General features: G+C 36.3%; 1 protein-coding gene across 1 annotated transcript; it reads left to right on the top strand.

Moving 5' to 3' along the window:
* Positions 1-1,145: 1,145 nt before the first annotated feature.
* On the top strand, positions 1,146-7,831 carry LOC114367811 (subtilisin-like protease SBT2.6). The gene is made up of 11 exons (XM_028325012.1): positions 1,146-1,395; positions 1,752-1,988; positions 2,538-2,682; positions 2,904-3,298; positions 3,499-3,594; positions 3,671-3,743; positions 4,084-4,369; positions 5,153-5,478; positions 5,683-5,950; positions 6,317-6,598; positions 7,199-7,831. Exons 2-11 carry the CDS (start codon positions 1,792-1,794, stop codon positions 7,606-7,608), a joined length of 2,478 nt encoding a protein of 825 aa, XP_028180813.1. The 5' UTR covers positions 1,146-1,395; positions 1,752-1,791; the 3' UTR covers positions 7,609-7,831.
* The last annotated feature ends 10,089 nt before the right edge of the window (positions 7,832-17,920 follow it).

The raw sequence follows: 17,920 nt of genomic DNA, 5'->3' as shown, positions 1-17,920 counted from the left end.
AAACTATTTTAACTATCTTTTAGCTTAAAAGCAACCATTTTTCTTCTTCTATTCTTATCCTCATTAACTTATTTAAAATATGTTTTTGTTTTTATTTTAATTTTTTTACTCATTATGTCATTTTTATATATATTAGTTAATTTCTTAAACATTTCCAATTTAATTAGTCAGCTTATAAATTTTTAATTTCTCAACTTCTAATTCTTATTTTATAATTTTTTAATCAATTTATAAGTTTTTAGCTAACTTATTAGATAATTTTACCCACCATACATCCTATTATAACCTTTTTTACAAACAAATAAGAGGGAAAAAAAAGAAGTAAAACCGGTGGTGTAATAAAAAAATAATATAAATTTATAGAAGAAATCTAAATAAAATCGATTACTTAATTATGAGTCTTGGACAAGTCTGTGAATTTCTCTGACAAACCACCGGTAAAAACAATCAGCAACAATTTCACTAAATTTGCGCCTGCGCTGCTTTAGAAAATGGAGAAGAATTTCATTTGACCGTAAAACCAACCGACATAAAAATTAAAATTTTATTTATCTAATAACAAAAACTAGATTTCTAAACAAAGACATCTAACAAATAATAATTGAAACATGTAATAGCAAACTTGTGTCACTTAATAAAATAATTCAAGTTCTAATCTAATATTCAATGTGAAATAAAGAAAAATATTCATTCTAATATGTGTTTATAGTCTCACACAAAGATTAATTAGATAATTAGAAGATAAATATTTAATATAAATATACTATAATGATAAAAAACTAGATTAAAAACATGAATATATCACCTAATCCTCCTCTCTATTTAATAACAAAACTAACATCATACATCATTACATAAGGAGTAGTCCTCCTCCTTTATCACTCATTATCCATGAAGCACCGATATCAATACGAATATCAGACATGACACAGATACGACATGGACGTGTAGACATCTGTAATATCTCAAAATATCTCAAAATATAGAAGGTAACACGGATATCGTGTCAGTGTCGGGCACTGACACGGACGCATGTTGGATACCAGACACGGGCTGAAATATCCGTGCTTCATAGCTCACTATGCACATCAACGAACGGTGACCGTTGGATCTGATTCTCCGATCACCCGATCCCACTGGAATGGCTTGTATGCGAATCAATCATCAAGCTTCATTTCCTTACTCCTCCTCCTCCTCCTTTAACACTCTCATTTGCTTCATTCTCACGATTCTTTCTTTCTTTCTTTCTTCGCTTCCACTTTTTTTCTTCCCTTCACTCCTTTATTCTTCTTCTTCTCCACCACTCGGATCGGAGTGACTCACACACACACTCTCATCCTCAATGCCACTTGCTCTGTTTTCATTCTCCTCACCAATTTCCGCTTCTCTCCCGTGGTACTCTAATAGCACTGGAATAGATAGATTATTCTGTTTATTTGTTTTTACGGCAAAACTTAGATGCACTTCCTTAAGTACTCACTTACTTTTCTTACTGTTATCCAATCAGAATTGAAGTTTCATTTCGATAATACGCATAAATTTGCTATAATGCAGACATTTGTTACTCTGATTACCGAGGTGAAACTCAAACTCCAATTCTGATCGGACAACGGTACCAAAAAAGTACTATCTAAGGAACTGCATCTAAGTTTTGTACTTATTTCTTGATCTTTTTTTGTTAATTAATTAATGTTATGTTGATTTTACTTGTCTAACTCACTGGCAATGGATTTGGTGTGATGATGAAGCAGATCTCGAGCTTGTAACAGTATAATAATTTATTGGTGAGAAATGAGGTTGTTGGAGTTTGGGTGTGTATTTTTAGTAGTTCTTCTGTTTGGCCTTGTGAAATTTGGCAAGGCTGAGGTTTACATAGTCACCGTTGAGGGAGAGCCTGTCATAAGTTACAAGGGAGGAATCGATGGCTTTGAAGCCACCGCTGTGGAATCTGATGATGATGATGATGATGAGAAGCTTGATTCCACAAGGTATGTATAGTGTTTTGTTTGATAATATTCTTCTCAACTCTTTTTAATTGTTCTGTGTTGTGTTATTCTTACTAATTATGGGTATCAAGTTGTTGAATTTGTTATTTGCCCATTTTTTAAAATTGAATTTTTAATGAAGTTTGTTGTGGTGAGAAATTTGTCAACTATTGGTCAAATAAAGAAATTTTATTTATACAATTGTTATGTGCAAAATTTTATACAATATAGAGATATGAGAAGAGAAGAGAGGGAAGTGTAAAATAAAATGTTGATGTAATGCTGAGAAATTAAAAAAAAAAGTGTTGAAAAAATTGTTTTATTAATGGACAATATAACTCTCTTTCTAAATATAATAAAGTGGTGATATTCCTAGGGTGGGTGACTTGTGAATTCGTTTTTTTTTTTTTTTTTTGGTGTGCTATTCACCGCATGACTCTGTTTTGTACAAAGTTTTTTGCTTTACATGAATTAATGGTAAGGGCGTTGTGAATTGAGGACTGGATGGTGATTTTTTTGTTCAATTTTTGTGCTATTTTAATCATGTTTCAGTGAGGTGGTGACTTCTTATGCTCGGCACCTTGAAAAGAGACATGACATGCTTCTGGGTTTGCTGTTTGAGCGTGGGACATACAACAAGCTCTATAGCTATAGACACCTTATAAATGGGTTTGCAGTTCATCTTTCCCCAGAACAGGTGATGTCTTGGGTTGTTATCTTTTTAGTTTGTACTATGATTTGATTAAGAGTTTAATGATTATGCACTAATAGTGTAAAACAATGTCATCCAATCATAATTTGCCGTTAATATGACTTTTTGCATTATCGGTGTATAATCATTTTTCTCTTTGGTTAATTATAGTATGCTTGTTGTTTTTGAACTTCATGTAAGCATGTTTTGTCCTCTTATATTAGTAGGCAGAAACTCTTAGACATGCTCCTGGGGTGAAATCTGTTGAGAGGGACTGGAAGGTGAAGAGGCTCACAACACACACCCCGCAATTTTTGGGGCTTCCAACTGGGGTGTGGCCAACAGGAGGTGGATATGAGAGGGCTGGAGAAGACATTGTGATTGGATTTGTGGACTCTGGGATCTACCCTCACCACCCAAGTTTTACTACTCATAATACTGAACCGTATGGTCCAGTTTCAAGGTATAGAGGAAAATGTGAAGTCGATCCTGACACTAAAAAGAGTTTCTGCAATGGGAAAATTGTTGGAGCACAACACTTTGCTCAAGCTGCAATAGCTGCTGGGGCGTTCAACCCTTCTATTGATTTTGATTCACCTCTCGATGGAGATGGGCATGGGAGGTTAGACCATGCTTCCTTCTTTATTAACTTCTTCACTTGGAAGTAGGATTCTTCAGATGCTCTCTTTATAAGGGGTGCTGTGCTCAAAATAAAAGAAAACTGTTTCTATGTCTTATAAACATAGGAAATGGGTAGTACCAATTTGATAACGGTTGTTCTGTTAACAATTCCCCCATTCTTCTTGCATCTTCATCTGGCAGTCATACAGCCTCTATTGCAGCTGGAAGAAATGGAATTCCTGTGAGGATGCATGGACATGAATTTGGGAAAGCAAGTGGAATGGCTCCCCGTGCCAGGTGAGGAATGACGCCCCCCCTAATTGTTCAACTTCTGATGAAAACCGGGAAGTACTTGATGTTTTTTTGTCTTCAGGATTGCTGTGTACAAAGCACTCTATAGACTCTTTGGAGGATTTATTGCTGATGTAGTTGCTGCAATTGATCAGGTATGCAACTTTACTGTATGTTTATCATGGTGTTTTGTCTCGAAATGTTTTATTGTCCTACAGCATATTGATGTCAGAAATTTCTTTTTGGCTCATTGATTCTGGATGAAAATCTGTCTGATGATCTTTTACCAAATCTCTGATCTTGAGGCAATACACTGTATTGCATATGAAGATATGCTTCCTCAGCAGTCTTTTAGTTTTTGAATAATAAAGCTCAAACTTAATAACTAAGCATTCTAGTTCAACATAAACAATCAGTTATACAGTTTTATAATTTTTTAAAAGCGTTAGTATTTTATCTCAAGATGTCTAATTATTTAAATTTGAAAATGAACAGGCTGTGCATGATGGAGTGGATATACTCAGCCTTTCAGTTGGACCAAATAGTCCTCCGTCAAACACCAAAACTACATTTTTGAACCCTTTTGATGCTACACTTCTTGGAGCAGTGAAAGCTGGTGTGTTTGTCGCACAGGCTGCAGGAAATGGTGGTCCTTTTCCTAAGTCATTAGTTTCATATAGTCCATGGATAGCAACTGTAGCAGCAGCAATTGATGATCGTAGATATAAAAACCATTTGATCCTTGGAAATGGAAAAATCTTAGCCGGACTTGGATTGTCACGTGAGTTTTCCAACTTCCTACTATATTTCTTAGGATGTAATTTTGTTAATCATGGACTGGTACTAGGAGATAAAATGCTGATGATTATGGTGGAAATCTATCTTATTGGTAACTTGTGAAGGTAAAGAAAAAAAGTTTAAAAAGTAACACATTGTTCAGTTCAGGTAGAATAAGTCTTTTCATTTTAATGCTTTAAATAATTGATTATATCAGCATTGTTCTCATGTGCGACAAAAAGAAAATAGAAAAACAAAGAGAAAGCAGTCATAAATTTTTCTTCTGCAAATAACATCAATTAGTTTCGAGTGTAGATGTGCATCACTTTGAGACAAAGGCTTGGCATAATCTTCGTATATTCTTTAGAATAGTTTGCAAAAAGCATTTACTAGATTTAATTGTATCAAGTTGTAGTATAGTATGTTTAAGGTTATTAAAGAAAAAAGTCTGAGTATTGGTATTTCCTCATTCATGTTTAATTTATCAAATAAATATCAGAATTGTTGAGTGATATTCACCTCTGGTTTTCTAAGGCATTTTGGAGGGATAAGTCATTTGATATGAAATATTCTTTCATAAGGTTAGTTTTATTAAATTGGGTTTCTGCTATAAATGCCATGCAGGTGGGAAAGCAAATTCATGAGTTGTTTCTAGACAAATAAAGTCTCTTTAGTGTTCTACAAAGTTCATGCTTATGTACCAAAACATATTTATGGTTGTCCCCAATTCATTTGATATGTTCTAGTTTTCTTATATACTCTGTCTGTTGCTAATGGGTTTTTGCAGCTTCTACACGTTTAAACCAAACATACACATTGGTTGCTGCAACTGATGTGCTTCTAGATTCTTCAGCTACAAAGTACAGCCCCACTGATTGCCAGAGACCACAACTTTTAAATAAGAACTTGATAAAGGGAAATATTCTTCTGTGTGGCTATTCTTTCAATTTTGTTATTGGTTCTGCATCAATAAAGCAAGTCTCAGAAACAGCAAAGGCCCTTGGAGCAGCTGGATTTGTTCTTTGTGTTGAAAATGTTTCCCCTGGAACAAAATTTGATCCCGTCCCTGTTGGCATTCCTGGGATTCTTATCACAGATGCCAGCAAATCAAAGGTACTTGAATCACATCTAGGTAGATATCGATGATGAATGCTGACTGTTTCCATCTGTTTTCTTGTAGCCGATTATTTACTCCACAGCCTAATATTCAGTTGCTGTTTTAGTCTCCTTTTTGTATGGTTTCATCAATACTTTTTTATGATTACAAAGTATGTTCTATTTATAATTATTTGGAACATGCAAATTCTTATTTTGCAGGAACTGATAGATTATTATAATATCTCCACACCAAGAGACTGGACTGGAAGGGTGAAGACTTTCGAAGGTACAGGTAAAATTGAGGACGGTTTGATGCCTATTCTCCATAAATCTGCACCACAAGTAGCAATATTTTCTGCTAGAGGACCAAATATAAAGGACTTTATCTTCCAAGAGGCAGATCTTCTCAAACCAGATATATTAGCTCCGGGTTCATTGATTTGGGCTGCATGGTCTCTAAATGGAACTGATGAGCCAAATTATGCTGGTAAGTAATGGTTTGAGGTTTGACTTAGTTGCCTCTTAATTGTTGATGTTTGAAAATTTCTGCCTACAACTAAACAATTACCTCAACTACTGTGCTTAGCGCAGGTAAGTAAGGAGTGAAGATTTCTAGGTAGGGTAGAGGTGTTGGCTTCAGTTAACAATATCCAAAAAAGAACCTTCAATTTTTTTCATAGAAACTACTTCTTTGAAGGACTGTGGGACCCTACACATGGTAGGATTCCTTAGTATTATTGGAAGATTTATTGCATGATTAAGCGTGGAAGATAGAAGAAAAACACTTGATAAAAGATATCATCATCAGTATACTATAAAATTTGATTTATTTAAGCAGTTTTTCCTTGTGCAGGAGAGGGGTTTGCGATGATATCTGGGACTAGTATGGCTGCACCACATATAGCTGGAATTGCTGCTCTGATAAAGCAGAAACATCCACATTGGAGCCCTGCCGCCATTAAATCAGCCTTGATGACAACATCAACAACTCTAGACAGAGCAGGAAATCCTATTCTAGCACAGCTATATTCTGAAACAGAAGCTATGAAGCTGGTCAAAGCCACTCCTTTTGATTATGGGAGTGGACACGTTAATCCACAAGCTGCCTTGGACCCTGGCCTCATCTTTGACGCAGGTTTATTTACCTCCTCTCTCTAATGTAACTATTTTGTTTGTCTTGGCACGTTTGTGTTCTGAGTTGACCAATAATTTTTTAATTTTCTTGTATCTGAGAATCAAGGTAAGTAAAATTCAGGAATTTCTGTGGCAAGAAATTGGCATTGGGTCCAAATCGCAACAAAAAAGTTTAAAACAATATAGAAAATCGACATGTGGCCAAATTATTCATGATCAAATTTTAAAAAATAATCCATAACTGCCATTGTGGCCACAAAGTCAAGGTTTTTGAGGTTCTCATTATGGCTGTGGTCGCACTGGGAGATGCAATTAAACGGTGCCATAAAAGAAAAGTTACTTAAGAAGGGTTAAAATAATTACTCTAAGTGATTGTTGTTCCTTTATGGTGAATATTTGTATCAAGAGTTCTTCTTTTGGAATCATCCCTTACCAAAATAAGTTCTTAAATGTCTTTCAAAATGTGTAGAAGTTCTCTTTTCTGCATTTGTTTTTAATTTACTAAAAACAATATTTTCCTGTAATCAATTCTAGTATCAATACAACAAGAAAAAGCAACAACAAAAAAATCTGTTTGATTAATTTGCTAATCATTATGCAGGATACGAGGATTATCTAGGGTTCTTGTGCACAACACCTGGCATTGATGTTAACGAGATAAAGAACTACACAAACTCGCCATGTAACAACACCATGGGCCACCCATCAAATCTAAACACTCCCTCCATTACAATTTCCCATCTAGTAAGAACTCAAATTGTCACACGCACTGTGACAAATGTTGCTGATGAGGAAGAAACCTATGTGATCTCAGGCAGGATGCAACCAGCAGTTGCCATTGAGGTGAACCCTCCAGCAATGACCATCAAAGCCGGTGCATCGCGTAGGTTTACTGTGACACTCACTGTTCGCTCAGTGACAGGAACCTATAGTTTTGGAGAGGTGCTAATGAAGGGAAGCAGAGGGCACAAGGTGAGGATCCCTGTTCTTGCCAATGGATACTCAAGATAGCTTTAGTTTGGTCTGCAAAGAAAAGTTCTGTAATATTCTTTGTAACTTGTGATAATAAGGAAGGTACAGTGTTAGATTTATTCATGAAAATATAATGTATGGTGTTGAATAGATGTAAAGGTAAGAAGCAGGTGTAAGGAGGAGACTCCTTGTTTATTTTATTCCGCATATAAAGTTTTGCTAATAACATCTTGTTATTTATTGAAATGCTTCTTCTTCTAAAGTTTTTGCTTGTCTCTGCCCATTTCCCACAATCAATTGCTTATAGTAGGTTGCAATTCTCGAAAATAATTAGAGTATGACATATAACATCAGTTGCAAAGAGACAATGTTTGACTAGGGAGTGGTTCATTATCAACATACCAACCAAAAACTTTATCCCTATTTTCTTCAACCTAGAGACCGCAACTCTAAACAAGCTATATAATTCATCAAGCTTGAAACATCAAGTGATTAAACTAAAGGTATTAAAAGCATTTGAAAATATCACGATCTCATTGTACAACAAAAGCACATGTTTGATTTGTAGTTGAAAATAAAGTAGTACACATTCCAATGCAAATCCAACGGACAAAAAATAAAATAAATGCAGAAATAAGGATTCTGATTCGTTAATAAAATTATTTTTGTCTTAAACGCTAATTTTGTAACGGATTCTTATACATACTCTAAATCTGTTCGCACAACCCGTTTTCATCAAACCTCAATCTATTTTAGATCCATCTCACCTCAACTTGCCATAGCCTATCTAGACCATCATGAAAACTATTGTTTAGCCACCCCATTCATAAACTTTACGTAGTATAGGCCACTACCACAACCGTGGACAGTGTCCTCTGCTTTGTGGCCCAGATAGACATTAAACATCAACTATTCACATCACCAAGTGCACCTCAAAGTTTGTCTCTCCACATCATCTAATAATTCCAAGTTAGAAAACAAACCCCACATTAGTGGGTTAATAAAAATAAGTTAAAAGAGTATAAAGTAAGGAGTAAGCTTTTAAATATCACTCACGGGTCGTGTTGTGGTTTCATTGTATTTGTTGATGTTACGGATAAATACGATTAATGTGATTCCAATCGTATTCACAAATAGTTAAAAAATCTTGATATTACGGTCCAAGTCATAGTTGTGGACCGTTTTTAAAACCTTGATAAGGAGGAATATATATTCAAAATATCAGGTATTTTTAGTCAAACAAATCACTTAATTTTATAGTCCACACTGCTCACTCTTCCATGTTTTTGGACAAGAATCCATCCACAAGCTATCAGTATCATCTGCATGATGTTAACTAGTAACAAGTCGAGGCATAGACAATGATGTTTTGCACCTACGCAATCTCGTGCCCATGACATCCTTAATATAGAATCATGTGCTTCTTGTATGGAGTTATATATACGTTGCTCTTATTATCAACATTTCTGGACAAATTTCTAATATGAGTTTGAATTCAATACTTTGAGGCATGTATTCTCTATAATCTTCAACTCAGTCATTCTGCTGATTTGCTCAATTTTAAAAATAGAGACATTTTATTTACTTAAAAAATGAGGGACCAAAATTATATGTAATCCAAATTAACTACAAATATAAAAAACGCAATTAAGTGAAAAAGACAAAAACATTCATGCAGGAGTTCGGAAACTAGCACAACCTTAATACCCCGAAAAATGACGTGACATTTGGTTGAATTAGTAGCATGCACATGTTGTGGTTCTAGAATTTTTGGTACAAGTTAATATTTTTTAACTAATAACAACTAACTAACAATAACAAGTCGAGAAAAAGACATTGTTCAGCCGACAATTTATTCAGCCCCATGCTATCGTTCGTATACAATCAATCACAGGCTTCTTATGTAAAATTATGTACACTGTTCTTAAGCTTTTCATGGGGTAACATTTTTTTTCCCTACGATCTTAAGCATTTCATGCACGAAAAGGAAAACAGTGTTCTTACACACTTAAAGGAAAAAAAAATAGATAATAGTATTTTTCTCCACCTTTATTTGTTAGAATTTGAGTAATACTTTTAATTTTTTTTTTCATTTTGGCTCTTTGATTAGTTCTATCAAATTGATGTGTGTGTTTGTGCGCTTCAACTCAACTTTTAACTCAAACTCACAACTACTGGGGTTTTGAAGTATACTTTATTCTTTTTAAAAATAGTTCTATTTTTACTACTTTATCATTTGATTCACGCATATACTATAAATTATAGTGTCTATTGTGACAATAACTTGATTTCTAGATTTATGAATACAATTTTTTTTTATCGAAGTGTTCATTTTGATATACTTTTTTCATAAGCCAAAAAATTTATTCATTTTGATATACGTTGTATATTTGTTAATATTTAATCATATTGATTGCTTATAAAAGAATTAATCATTTTGTATTAAGCAATTATTTCGTATATATAATATGTTTATGTTACTTGATAGTATAAAACAATCTTTATTTCGACGAGATTTAAAATTTCTAATCTTTGCTTTTCCTGTAAAATTGTCTTTAATTTGCTTCACATTGCATATCTGGGAAACATCCAACTCTAACTTGCACAAGAAAAAGGTGAATTGGATAAAGATAAGCCAATGTGGTACATGCATGTGCACCTAATCACTAGGAAGTGTATTTATTTGCACTGTTTTTTTGTGATAAGATTAATATTTAGATCCATCACTATCACTCTATCAATCTATTTGTACTAGATATTTAATTAATTATTATTACCGAATAGGTAGATTAATTGGTGTGAATTTGTTTTAGTTTAATCTGAGATTTGGAGGTAGAGTCTTGAGTATGCTTGCATCAAATGTTTGGAGAGAGAATTTTATCACTTATAAATGTACTCAAACATGATTACATCCAGTGGAGAATGTCTAGAAATTAATATATATATATATATATATATATATATATATATATATATATATAAAAGTAATTTTCATAAACAATATTGGACACTTCGGAGTGGGCTATATAGTGATGGATTCTCTAAACAATATGGGCAAATGGGGGTGGTGCGTGGTCCTATACTCCAATTCTGATGGACATTTTTCGGGAGTTGCTACGTGCACCCAGCATTATTGCTGGGGCACCCAGCAAACAGTGAAGTGGCGAAACTGCCCTTCAGCAATTATTCTTCCGGAAGAAGGTTCTTCCGGAAAGTTTCCGGAAATAATTTTTCCGGAAAGTTTCCGGAAGAACCTTCTTCCGGAAGAATAATTTGTGTCTTCCGGAGAAACTCACAGACAATTTCCGGAAGAACGTCATCCGGAATGTTTCCGGAAGAAGCTTCTTCCGGAAGAATTCCGGTGTCTTCCGGAAGAAGCTTCTTCCGGAGGTTTTTTTTTTTTTTTAATGCGTACGTAATGACGATTTTGCCCTTGTGTAAATTTCTTTAAATTAACGTCTTCAGGCTGTGTTTTACTGCGCTTTCTTTCTTTCTTCTTCCGTTTGCTTTGTTTCTTCTTCCGTTTACTTTGTTTCTTCTTCCGTTTGCTCTTGTTTCGGTGGTGGTCCCTTCAGCAGTCTGTTGGTGGTCCAGTGAAGTGAAGTATTTGAAGATTTGGTGGTCCCGTGTTCCGTATTTGAAGTTTTATTAGTGGCTGTTGTTCCTATTTTGTCGGAGGTACAAGTTTATTTCGTTTTCCGGTTAGCTTTTAGAGAAGAAAAACAGTAAAAAATGTATCCGGAAGAAATTTTAGGCACAGGAGGAGGAAGGTCCGGAATGACCACTTCCGGATGAAGGTCTTCCGGAAGTTACGAAGCCCAATTCCGGAAGAAGTGCTTCCGGAAACTATTTCCGGAAGACCTTCTTCCGGAATTGGGCTTCGTAACTTCCGGAAGACCTTCTTCCGGAAGTTAAGAAGCCCAATTTCGGAAGAGGGTCTTCCGGAAATAGTTTCCGGAAGCACTTCTTCCGGAATTGGCCTTCGTAACTTCCGGAAGAACTTCTTCCGGAATGTTAAATTATTACTAATTTATTAATTTCTGTTTTATAATTTTTTTAATTTCTGTTTTATATATATTTCTGTTAGTTAATAATGAATTATTGGTTTAATTAGGTATAATGATATATATTGTGGATTATAATTTTTTTTGTTTTATAATGGTATATATATTTCTGTTTTATAATTTTTTTTTATTTTTGGTTTATATATGTTGTGGATTATTGATTTAATTAGGTATAATGGTATAATATTAAATGATTTAGGTAACTTAAATGTATAATGGTACAAAAATGTTTTATTAGTTGTTTATTATAGTGATAAGTTTAGTTTAAGTAAATAATGTAGTTATAAATTTAGAATATAGTGATAATTTTAATATAGTCGTGTATGATGCATATGTCCTATTAATATGTTTGTTATTTAAGGTGTAGTAAATTTTTGGATGTGGTTATATGATAATTTGAATGTACTTGTGTATGATGCATATGTCCTTAAGATGGACGAAGATCAATGGAGGTATGACTTTGCGATGTCACAAGAAGTTGATATGGATTATGATTATGATAATCAAGAAGAATGTGGAGTGAATGAACGACATGTCGATTGTTCAAATGCTTTTAATACATCTCAGGTAATCATAGATAATTTGAGTCATTGGTTGAATTGATGGTTTGTACGAAAATTAATGTGTTAGGGTTGCGTTGTAGGTATTCACTACTCGAGATGATGTTTTGCAATGGGCTCGAACAGTTGCCCATGAAAATGGATTTGTTGCAGTGATTATGAGATCTGACACAGAGACCGGTAGCAGAGGAAGAAGTTCATTTGTGTTAATTGGGTGCGAAAGGAGTGGTACGTACAAGTGTAGAAATAAAGAATTCGTTAGAAAAGACACCGGGAGTAGGAAATGTGGTTGTCCCTTCAGGCTTCGTGGGAAACCAGTGCGTGGAGGGGAAGGTTGGATGGTGAAGTTGATCTGTGGGATTCATAATCATGAATTGGCGAAGTCCTTAGTTGGACATCCATACGCCGGGCGATTGACTAAGGAAGAAAAGAAAATTATTGCTGATATGACAAAGTCGATGGTGAAACCGAAAAACATCTTGCTAACGTTGAAGGAACATAATGTCGACAGTTACACCACGATAAAGCAAATTTACAATGCAAGAAGTGCATATCGTTCTTCAATAAGAGGAGCTGATACCGAAATGCAGCATCTGATGAAGCTTCTCGAACGTGATCAATACATTCATTGGCATAGATTGAAGGATGAAGTTGTGGTGCGTGATCTGTTTTGGTGTCACCCAGATGCAGTAAAGTTATGCAATGCATGTCATCTGGTGTTTTTTATAGACAGTACCTACAAAACAAACAGGTACAGACTCCCACTACTTGACTTTGTTGGAGTGACACCAACGGCGATGACATTCTCTGCTGGGTTTGCATATCTGGAGGCTGAGCGTGTTAATAATATTGTATGGGCTTTGGAACGATTTCGAGGCCTATTTTTAAGACACGATCGCCTCCCTCTTGTTATTGTCACTGACAGAGACCTAGCACTGATGAATGCAGTGAAAACTGTGTTTCCCGAGTCTACTAATTTGTTGTGCAGGTTTCATATCGATAAGAATGTGAAGGCGAAGTGCAAATCTTTAATCGGGGAAAAAAATGCGTGGGACTATGTAATGGATAACTGGGGTACTTTGGTTGATTGTCCGTCCGAATACGAGTTCCATGAGTCATATCAGAAGTTTCAAGTTGCTTGTTCGCCTTGGCCGATGTTCGTTGACTATGTTAACGACACATGGATTATCCCCCACAAGGAAAAATTTATTACAGCATGGACGAATAAGGTCATGCACCTAGGCAACACAACAACAAACAGGTATTAACAACTGATTTTATTTGTTAGTAACGATTAATATTAAATGGTATTTAATTGTTGTATATTTTCATGTTTGTTGTGTATTTTAAATGTAGGGTTGAATCAGCTCATTGGGCTCTCAAAAGAGTACTACAAAATAGCGTTGGAGACCTATGTAGTGTTTGGGATGCCATGAACAACATGATCACGCTGCAACACGTCGAAATTAAAGCATCCTTTGAAACCAGTACGCATGTGGTTGGCCATGTATATAAAAAAACCTTATACAAGAGGCTTCTTGGGATGGTTTCGAGGGATGCTTTAAATCAGATTGCTTCTGAGATTGACCGTCTACGTTATCTCGGCAACAATCTCTCTTCTTGTGGTTGTGTGATGAGAAGCACGCACGGGCTTCCTTGTGCATGTGAGCTTTCTAGGTATACTGCTAGCAGCATCCCATTGGAGTCAGTCCATCTTTTTTGGAGGAGACTTTGCTTTTCAGACCAAGGGTTATGTGAGACGGAAGTCACCATCAAGGAAGAAATAGAGGTCATATCTAAAAGGTTTGATGAACTTGATGTGGCTGGCAAAGTAAATCTGAAGAGTAAACTTCGAGAAATCGCATACCCTGATCATAACTCTATGTGCCCTCCTCCATCAAAGGTGAACACAAAAGGTGCACCGAAGAAACCGATGAAAAGAAGTCAAACATCCACAAAGCGTGATCCGTCTTACTGGGAGTATGTTGATGCTTTTCATTCTGTTCAAAGCAGCAACTCTCCAGTGAAACGAAGTGCATCATGTTCTCAACCGCGTCAGCCAACAAGGATCATCCCGATGTTGGATCAATTTGCGTCATTCTTTCAAGGTTTCATTCGTGACGTTGTGGATGTGAAAGCGGACGGTAACTGTGGATATCGGTCCATTGGCGCTTTATTAGGTATGGGGGAAGATTCGTGGCCGTTAGTGCGTAATGAATTGCTTAAAGAACTTGGCAGGTGGTCGCATGAGTACATGAACCTCTTCGGTGGCACAGAGAGATTTGAACAATTAAAGTTGTCCCTACTTGTTGATGGATTTTCAAAGGTATGTTTTTAGGTTAATTTTTTTTAATAACAATGTTTAAATAACTTACATGTGTATGTTTGGTTCATTCAGGTTAGTGTGGACAAGTGGATGGATATAACAGACATGGGATATGTGATTGCTTCACGGTATAACGTAATCCTTGTATCGTTGTCCCAACAACAAAGCATGACATTTTTCCCTCTTAGAAGTCAACCACCACCTGACTCTTCTGGCCACCGCATCATATGTGTCGGTCACGTGTTTGGAAATCATTTTGTTCAGGTACATTGAATATAGTTAGTGTAACAATTATGCAATGACTTCGCTTGTTCGTTTGGCTGACCCGCAGGTAGTAAGTGATCCGCAAACTCCATCCACCTGTCATCTATCTGCTCCTGTGACAATCGTGCACTAACAGGCGGCGGAGGGATGCTCTGGATGTAACCGAACTGGCGTACCACCCTCTCCGGTCGAACTGCGACGATCATAGGACCCCATCTGAGCTGACCCTGGAACGATGAAATCTCCTGAAACGCCCTAACACCCCGATGCTCCGTGTACGGCAACCAGGACACATCTGTGACGGTCAAACCATCACAACGTGCCCTGTAGGGTGCTCCTGTGATGCCCTTCATGTGCGCCTTCGACGTCAACCACCGGGAAGCACGTGGGGACGTCTCCTGGTATGTGTCGTCAGTCACGCACTGATGCACACTAGGGAAGTGCTCATAGATCCAGCACTACACAATAATTGAGGTTAACATAACATAAAAACATGTTTAAATCATAATCGAACCTAACATATTAATAAACACAAAATTTACCTGAAATAGCGTCAAGTACCCCGCAAGCTGTCGGGTGGTGGTCCTACAAGCCTCATCTAACTGGTCGTACATATGAACCAGCGCGGCAACCCCCCAAGCGTAACCACCACTATGAGCGAGGTCCCGGAAAGCGTCAAGGTGGACCACATGCACGTATGTTGCACTCTTATTAGCAAAAAGAGTGCAACCGACAAGGTGCAGCAAATAAGCGCGAGCTGCGACAATCCACCGCCGGGCCTGACATCTGGTCTCATAAATGTCACGAACCCATCCTAATCGTACATATGCTCCACGTGTGAGCGCTGTCTCGGCTCTGGCCTCCTCCGCAGACACTTCCAGCAACTCTGTGAGCAAGAATCTGGCCTCCTCCGTAGAAAGAGCGTGGAAACTGTGCAAGGCGCCAGTGATGGGCAAATGTAGAATGGACGACACATCATCCAATGTGATCGTCAGCTCTCCTACTGGAAGGTGGAAGGTGCTAGTCTCACTGTGCCACCTCTCCACAAATGCGGATATAAGTCCAGGATCGCCAGTAATAACTGAACAATCTATCAGTGGACTTAATCCTGTGGCAGCCACCAGGCCTTCAATCTCAGGCACTGGCCTCCCAATCAGTGTCAGCTTCCTCCCATGTGACACTAACTTCAAATCAGGACGTTCCTGATTTGAAGTACAAATTATACAATTATTAAAAAAAAATTAATCATAAATAAATAAATAAACAATGACAAATAATTAACAAATTAAAATACCTGTCCACTCCACACGGCATGTGCAACATGCTCGGCAAATGATGTGAGCACTGACGGGTCACGTGGACCACCAGGGAATCCCTCTGCAGCATCATCACCATCTGACCCCTCACCACTATCAGCACCCTGTGCGTCCGCACGCATCTCAAGTGCCTCCGTAGGCTGCTCAGGGACATCATCAGTCATGTCAGCGACGTCCTCAGCCATATCACGTCCCTCCGTAATCATCTGATGAACGCGTAGCCTACGGGCTGAGGCAGTAGGCCTACGCCTCTCGGGAACATCGCCAGCATCCTCGCCAGCAGCTCTATCTCTACCTACAAATCTACCTATGGCACGACCTAAACCTCGTGTTCTGGCCATGATCTGTAAATCATGTCGAACACGTTTTTTTTTCGGTCAAAATATACACAATTTTCTTTATAAAAAATCAACTTTATTTATAAACAAATAAGACTAACTTAAATCAAATCATTTTCACACATACACGACCTAATTTTTTAAAAAAAAATTAAACAACTTCATTTATATAAAAAAAACAACTAATGTAAAATAAAATTATTAATAAACATGCACAACTTAATTTTTTAAAAAAAAAAATAAACAACTTCATTTATATAAAAAAAAACAACTAATGTAAAATAAAATTATTAATAAACATGCACAACTTAATTTTTTTTTTAAAAAATTAAACAACTTCATTTATAAAAAAAAAAAACACAACTAATATAAAAATAATTCATTACTAAACATCCACAACTTAATTTTTAAAAAAAATTAAACAACTAATGTAAAAAAAAAATTATTTAGTAAACATCCACAATTTTTTTAGTAAATAAAATACTTCATTTATAATAAAATAAACTAATTAATTATAAAAAATTAGTATTTTTATAAAACTTCCAAAACACACAACTTTAATTATAAAAATAGACAACTTCATTTTTAAAGAAAAAACACTAATTTAAAAAAAAACAATAAACAAAAACAAACACAACTACTTTTATAAAAAAAAATTAATTTACAAATTAATATTTAGTAAAAATACACAATTTAAATTATAAAAAAAATATGACATCAAAAACCCAAACTTCATTTTTCATAAAATCTAAAAAACAAAATAACCAAAATAAATAAAATAATTCATTTAAAAAAAACAAAACAATTTCTGTTTAAAAAAAATTTTAAAAAAAAACACAAAAAAAAAACAAAAAAACCACTTCCGGAAGAAGTGGTTCTTCCGGAAACACTCCGGAAGAAGGGTTCTTCCGGAAAGGTCTTCCGGAAGTTTGAAACTTCTTCCGGAAGTGCGAGTCTTCCGGAATTCTTCCGGATGAACCACTTCTTCCGGAAAGTTCCCGGAAGACGTTTTCCGGAAGTCTTCCGGAAGAAGTGTTCTTCCGGAAGACGTTTGGTTACTTCCGGAAGAACACTTCTTCCGGAAACTTTCCGGAAAACGTTCTTCCGGAACTTCCGGAAGAACCCCTAAGGGGTCTTCCGGAAGACTCCTCCGTCAGCGATTTCCGCCATTTTTTCCGGCGTCCTCTCGTCTTCTCCCCTCTCGTCTTCTACCCTAGGTTTCGTCTTCTAACCTAACGTTACACTAACCTACCCTAATGTAGTGCATAACAAAACCAAAGCTAAGAAGAAGGCCACCTACCTCGAAAGCAAATGGGTCCAAGGGCTGTCGGAGAAGCTCGCGGAGGGCTGTCGGAGAAGCTCGCGGAGAAGAAGCTTGTCGGGGAAGAGAGAAGAGAAGAAGCTTTTTGCGGAAGAGACACAGTGAGAAAAAGAGAGAATGCTTCCGGGAAGAAAAAAAATGCTTTTTATATTTTTAACTGAA

The sequence above is a fragment of the Glycine soja genome, chromosome 9, assembly GCF_004193775.1.
Source record: "Glycine soja cultivar W05 chromosome 9, ASM419377v2, whole genome shotgun sequence".
Classification (NCBI taxonomy): Eukaryota; Viridiplantae; Streptophyta; class Magnoliopsida; order Fabales; family Fabaceae; genus Glycine; species Glycine soja.
Note: the sequence above shows the minus strand (reverse complement) of the source record. Positions and strands in the feature narration are given on the sequence as shown.

Excerpts from the sequence above, each read along its gene's own strand:
- LOC114367811 (XM_028325012.1), top strand. The coding sequence starts at position 1,792 with ATGAGGTTGTTGGAGTTTGGGTGTGTATTTTTAGTAGTTCTTCTGTTT. Across the intron at positions 3,595-3,670 it reads GGAATGGCTCCCCGTGCCAG|GATTGCTGTGTACAAAGCAC; the intron begins GTGAGGAATGAC and ends TTTTGTCTTCAG. Across the intron at positions 5,479-5,682 it reads CAGATGCCAGCAAATCAAAG|GAACTGATAGATTATTATAA; the intron begins GTACTTGAATCA and ends CTTATTTTGCAG.